We start from the raw sequence: 6,463 nt of genomic DNA, 5'->3' as shown, positions 1-6,463 counted from the left end.
CTCGGTTGACAAAATGAAAACTCTTTTACAGACAGGATGGTCTGGATGTTGGAGATGTTGAACGACAAACTATGAGGTTCTGATTTATTTTCCCAAATGGATATAAAGAGTTTTGTAAATGAAGAGTTCAGCTGAGCCTGGATCTGTTGCTGTAAATATTAGAGTCAGTCCAGGATCTGCTGCAGTTTAAATGATTTAACTACAAAGAGAAGACTAGTTACAGTGGAGAGAAACTCTAAGAACCTGGAATAAAGTTAGATCAAATAAATTTAACACTTCAGATGAAGAACCAAAGAAGACAGGATGAACTTTTACCTGCAGGCTAAATATAGATAAAATTCACTTTAACAAAGTAGAGCTTGTCTACTTTGAGGTAATGCAAAACTAGTTTTATTTATTTGAATGTTGTTATTATAGATTATTTCAATATTTATTCATTGTTTCTGTTTAATTTGCTTTAAATTATTCAATAATATTTCCTTCAATAATCATTTTAGCACTTTGATTTCCTTTTATGTTTTTTATATTTATATTGTCATTCCTATGCTGGACTATTTTTGACATTCACATTTTTATGTAATGTAATGGTTTTTATTCCATTTACTGTTTTTAATCTATTTGTATTAATCAACCTATTTTATGTAAAGCACTTTGAGTTGCATTCTATTATTATTATTATTATTATTATTATTATTATTATTATTATTATTATCATGATTATTGTTATATTTTTGATGTTTGTATATTTGTGTTATTTGCTGCTGTTGTTATAGATGTCATCCACATCACCATGACAGCTACATCATCATCAGGACAACATGGGCACATGTTGATGACATCACACATTAGAGAGTTGATTATATTCACTAACTGTCCTAGAAATAAGAATAATCGATATATAATGTTTATATAATGAATCTTTAAAATGAGAGGGATTGCCCTTACAGAAATAGATGTCTTGTGTTCATGACATCATCATCTCAATCACCCTCATCATCATCATCATCATCATCATCATCATCATCATCATCTCTAACTGTGCTGTTCCACTGTTACAGAGACCTTCACTGGTAAAATCTTCAGAGAGAGTTTATTCCCAGTGCCAATGTATGGAAACAGTCTGTCAGTGAAAGTGTGTGTGAAGGTGTGTATGTGTGTGTTAGTATCAGGATCAGAGAATGACAGCTTTCCTCTGTTCCAGTCCAGATGCAGTCTGATCCTCTGGAGCTTCTTCTTCACTGGGAGAACAGTGTCTGGATCTGGTGGGGAGAGTGCTCCGTATTTACCATCATTGAACCATATTGTCCATAATTCAGACCATATGTCTCCCTTCCTCTGGACAGACTCTGCTAACACACCCACTGCCCAGTTTGTATTGTCTCCAACCTCAACATCCCAGCTGTGAGTTCCTGAGTTAAAGCCCTCAGATCCCAGGACACAGCAGTAGTAGTCAAACCTCTCTGGGTTTTCAGGAAGCTTCTGTCTCTCTCCACATCTCACACTGGTCAGATCTTCAGACAGGATGAGTCTTGGCTGGGCAGTGTTTGGGTCCAGAATCACAGGAGTGTAGGAGACCATCTCCTTCATCTTGTCCCAGACTGTGAAGCTCAGGTTGCCCAGGTGTTTGGCCTCGTCTATCAGAGCTCCTGAGACCAGCTGTGGATCCTCCAGCAGGGGGCGCTGGACTCTTTCCACTGTAGCCTTGTAGTTCTGCAGGAACGAGACGTCTTCAGCTCTCAGCTCCTTCTCTATGGCTCTGACTGTGTCTGAAAGAGCTGCTATCTCTCTGCTCAGACCCTCAATCTTCTTCTTCATTGCCTGACTCTTCTGCTCCTCTTCCTCCCTCAGTGCAGCGATCCTGGCCTCCTCTTCCTCTTGTAGAAACTGGTGAAGCTTCTTAAACTCCTCCTTAATCTGCCTCTCTGTGTGTCGGGCCTGGACCTTAATGTGTTCTGCTGTTTGATCACAGTTTCCTTTGACTTGATTAAAGAGCTTCAGTTTCTCCTTTAAGGGCTTCAGTGATTTCTGAAGTTCCTCCTTGTGATCCAGTGCAGCTTCATCGATGGGTCTGAATCTGTGGTTGGTGTGTGTTTTTGAATCTCGACAGACAAGACACACTGGCTGCTGATGGTCCAGACAGAAGAGCTTGAGTTTCTCAGAGTGCAGACTGCAGAGAAGCTCAGATCCTGCTGAAGCTCTCTGATCTCTCTCCAGTAAGAAAGTCTCACACAGGTTCTTTAACACCAAGTTACAAGGTGGTTTTCTCTGTGAAGATCTTTTCTTACAAACTGGACACTCACGTATTTGTTTCTCTTTCCACCAGCTCTGCAGACAGGCTTTACAGAAGCTGTGGCTACATGGCAGGAGGACAGGATCTTTAAAGATGTCATGGCAGACAGGACAGGAGAGATCCTCCTCTGATCTGGAAGACATTTTCTCTCTGAGTGAAGCTAAAAACTCACCAGACAGACCGCTCAAACAGGAAGTCAGTCAGTCTTTTGTTCCCTGAAAGTTACTTTGACTTTGAGTCGTGTTTCTTCTAAAACTCCTGAGTCAGCAGCAGGTTGAAGTAGCAGTATTCCAGTATTCCCAGTATTCCCTCCTGTAGCTGTCCTCCTTCAGTGGAAGTCATGGGTTTGGTCTGAAGGTGAATCTTATCGTCTGTCTCTCGGTGTGTGTGTCTCTTATCAGTGAGGAGTGGAACAATAATAACCTCTGTTTCCTGGTTTGTCTCAGGTGAGTCAGGTAAGGGGCGGAGCTTTGTCAGGCCAGTTCTCCTACATGCTCAGCTGTTTACTGTAACAGAGCAGAGCTGAGTTTCATTCCACAGTGTTTCTCTCTTGTTGCTCACTGGGTATTGTAGTCTGATAGAGGCTCCAGACAACTAGAGTTTGATTTGGATTTGAAGAGTTTGAATCCAAAATGAGATTTCCAAGAGATTTGTAGATGATCTGAGCAATTAGGTATATTGAATGATGAACAAAAGGTAATTTTTTTTTTAGTGGTTTGTTTTTTTTCAAAATGAATATACAGCATCTTGGAAATGAGTTATGCATGTGTATTTCTAAATCCAGAACACAATAATGATAATCCTTACTTAGCTGTACTATCCCCGAGACCAGAGGATAACCAATGTCTGGAGAAACATTAGCAGTTGATTAGCCAACTGCTAATATTGTTTCTCTCTCAGGCAGAGAGAAACATTAGCAACTTTAGGTCAAAAAACATGTCCAATTTTGTCCAATTTTTAATTTATGACACAATTTCAATATTTTTTTCCAGTTATTATGCTTTATTGATTTACATAGCCTTTTACCTTGGGTTTTGCAGATTTTAGGGATATGAAACATTTGAAGATACTCAAAAGATGACATCACCGTAAGCGAAAATACCAGTGTATATGCTCTGGCGGACCATTTCTATTGCAGAGTATAAAGGGTTAAATGTACACACTACACAAGCGCAACGTTAATTCGTTCATATGCTTAAATTTACAATACAACAAATAACAAATATTCACACTGCAAGTAGAACCCAATATAACATCCACACCTTACAGGAGAAACTTTGCGCCAAACCTACTTTCTGCAGTGAAGCCTCCTCCACCACTTGATCCTCCTCCTGTAACAAATAACAAAAAAAACAAAACAAAAAAAAAACAGCATAACCATGTTCACATCAACTGTATTCACTGAATGCTGTCCTAATCATAAAACCACAGGACTGCTCACCTGGGTTATAAAAGGTGTACAAAGGTTCAGTTTATGTATTATTTTATTACAAACACAGTCCTAGCATCAGTAAAGATGAATTACTCATTGCATTTGTACCTTGGTTTTAGATGCAAAGTTATCCATCAGTAAATGAAAATAATCACAGTAAGTAACAAAGATTACAAATCTAACATACATAATCAGAAATTTGCATTTTACATTTTGAGAATTCAGGACAGGCAGGATCAAGACAGGTAGGTAGCGGGCTAGCCGGCTCCGGACAGGCAGGTTCAGGACAGGCAGGTAGCGGGCTAGCCGGCTCCGGACAGGCAGGTTCAGGACAGGCAGGTAGCGGGCTATCTGGCTCCGGACAGGCAGGTTCAGGACAGGCAGGCATGAACTTCTTCTTCTTCTACTTATTATTATTATTATTATTATTATTATATTATTTTATTATTGATGTTTTTTTTTATATTTTTGTTCTTTGCTGTTGTTAAAGATGTCATCCACATCACCATGACAGCAACATTATCATCAGGACAACATGGGCAAATCTTGATGACATCACAGATTAGAGAGTTGATTAGATTCACTGACTGTGCTAGAAATAAAAGTAATGGATATATAATGTTTATATAATGAATCCTTAAATTGAGCGGTATTCCCCTTAAAGAAATATATGGCTTGTATTAATGTCATCATCATCTTTATCATCATCATCATCATCATCATCTCTAACTGTGCTGTTCCACTGTTACAAAGACCTTCACTGGTAAAATCTTCAGAGAGAAATCTTTCACAGTGGCAATGTATGGAAACAGCCTGTCAGTGAAAGTTTGTGTGAAGGTGTGTATGTGTGTGTTAGTATCAGGATCAGAGAATGACAGCTTTCCTGTGTTCCAGTCCAGATGCAGTCTGATCCTCTGGAGCTTTTTCTTCACTGGGAGAACAGTGACTGGATCTGGTGGGGAGAATGTTTTGTATTTACCATCTTTGAACTATATTGTCCATAATTCAGACCATATGCGTCCCTTCCTCTGGACAGACTCTGCCGCCACACCCAGGAACCACACTGTACTGTCTCCAACCTCAACATCCCAGATGTGAGTTCCTGAGTTAAAGCCCTCAGATCCCAGGACAGAGCGGTAGTATTCAAACCTCTCTGGGTTTTCAGGAAGCTTCTGTCTCTCTCCCCATCTCACACTGGTCAGATCGTCAGACAGGATGAGTCTTGGATCAGCAGTGTTGGGGTCCAGAATCACAGGAGTGTAGGAGACCATCTCCTTCATCTTGTTCCAGACTGTGAAGCTCAGGTTGCCCAGGTGTTTGGCCTCATCAATCAGAGCTCCTGAGACCAGCTGTGGATCCTCCAGCAGGGGGCGCTGGACTCTTTCCACTGTAGCCTTGTAGTTCTGCAGGAACGAGACGTCTGCAGCTCTCAGCTCCTTCTCTATGGCTCTGACTGTGTCTGAAAGAGCTGCTATCTCTCTGCTCAGACCCTCAATCTTCTCCTTCATCGCCTGACTCTTCTGCTCCTCTTCCTCCCTCAGTGCAGCGATCCTGGCCTCCTCTTCCTCTTGTAGAAACTGGTGAAGCTTCTTAAACACCTCCTTAATCTGCCTCTCTGTGTGTCGGGCCTGGACCTTAATGTGTTTTACTGTTTGATTACAGTTTCCTTTAACTTCATTAAAGAGCTTCAGTTTCTCCCTTAAGGGCTTCAGTGATTCCTGCAGTTTCTCCTTGTGATCCTGTGCAGCTATGTTGATGGGTCTGATTCTGTGGTTGGTGTGTGTTTTTGAATCTCGACAGACAACACACACTGGCTGCTGATGGTCCAGACAGAAGAACTTGAGTTTCTCAGAGTGCAGACTGCAGAGAAGCTCAGATCCTGCTGAAGCTCTCTGATCTCTCTCCAGTAAGAAAGCCTCACACAGGTTCTTTAACGCCAAGTTACGAGGTGGTTTACTCCTTGAAGATCTTCTCTTACAAAGTGGACACTCATGTATTTGTTTCTCTGTCCACCATGTCTGCAGACAGGCTTTACAGAAGCTGTGGCTACATGACAGAAGGACAGAATCTTTAAAGATGCCACAGCAGACAGGACAGGAGAGATCCTCCTCTGATCTGGAAGACATTTTCTCCGCTCAAACAGGAAGTCTGTCAGTCAGTCGTGACACCACTCCCTCCTCTAAAATGTTCCCTGAAAGTTACTTTGACTTGTGTTTCTTCTAAAACTCATGTTCAGTGTGTTGAGTCAGCAGCAGGTGGAAGTGGCAGAATTCTAGTATTCCCAGTATTCCCTCCTGTAGCTGTCCTCCATCAGTGGAAGTCTTGGGTTTGGTCTGAAGGTGAATCTTATTGTCTGCCTCTCGGTGTGTGTGTCTCTTATCAGTGAGGAGTGGAACAATAATAATCTCAGTTTCCTGGTTTGTCCCAGGTGAGTCAGGTAAGGGGCGGAGCTTTGTCATGCCATTTCTCCTAAATGCTCAGCTGTTTACTGTAATAGAGCAGAGCTTAGTTTCATTCCACAGTGTTTCTGTGATGAGCAGAGACAAGGACCCAGATGCAGACACACAGAGGCAGATAAATGAAAAAAGTACTTTACTATGAGTCGAGCAAAATACAAAAAAGGTAACCAAACCAGGCAGGGATCAGGCAAGGCAGAGTCCGTCAAGGCAGAGTTCAGATAACCGATAACTACAAACAGGAACATGAACAAACGTGGGAAAGCTAGGAAAAACACACTAGAC

The 6,463-nt window shown here is 41.4% G+C and overlaps 1 protein-coding gene and 1 pseudogene across 3 annotated transcripts; both read right to left on the bottom strand.

Moving 5' to 3' along the window:
• Positions 1–724: 724 nt before the first annotated feature.
• LOC139641821 (E3 ubiquitin-protein ligase TRIM39-like) lies at positions 725–2,675 on the bottom strand. 3 transcript variants are annotated; one of them, XM_071516432.1, is made up of 2 exons: positions 2,243–2,675; positions 725–2,197 (listed from the first exon to the last, which is right to left on the bottom strand). In XM_071516432.1, the coding sequence occupies exons 1-2, from the start codon at positions 2,431–2,433 to the stop codon at positions 1,033–1,035; spliced, it is 1,356 nt and encodes a 451-aa protein (XP_071372533.1). In that variant the 5' UTR covers positions 2,434–2,675; the 3' UTR covers positions 725–1,032. The 3 variants fall into 3 exon arrangements, with proteins under 3 accessions (XP_071372533.1, XP_071372534.1, XP_071372532.1); XM_071516433.1 differs by having other exon boundaries at positions 725–2,189; positions 2,253–2,675; XM_071516431.1 differs by having other exon boundaries at positions 725–2,675.
• Positions 2,676–4,447: 1,772 nt separating this feature from the next.
• Positions 4,448–5,848, bottom strand: LOC139641836 (nuclear factor 7, ovary-like; annotated as a pseudogene).
• Positions 5,849–6,463: the final 615 nt, after the last annotated feature.

The sequence above is a fragment of the Centroberyx affinis genome, unplaced genomic scaffold (genome assembly GCF_046629955.1).
Source record: "Centroberyx affinis isolate AG114_WGS23_722 - 3 ecotype Tasmania unplaced genomic scaffold, CSIRO-AGI_Caff_v1 ptg000402l_1, whole genome shotgun sequence".
In the NCBI taxonomy this organism is placed as follows: Eukaryota; Metazoa; Chordata; class Actinopteri; order Beryciformes; family Berycidae; genus Centroberyx; species Centroberyx affinis.
Note: the sequence above shows the minus strand (reverse complement) of the source record. Positions and strands in the feature narration are given on the sequence as shown.

Excerpts from the sequence above, each read along its gene's own strand:
- LOC139641821 (XM_071516431.1), bottom strand. The coding sequence starts at position 2,433 with ATGTCTTCCAGATCAGAGGAGGATCTCTCCTGTCCTGTCTGCCATGAC.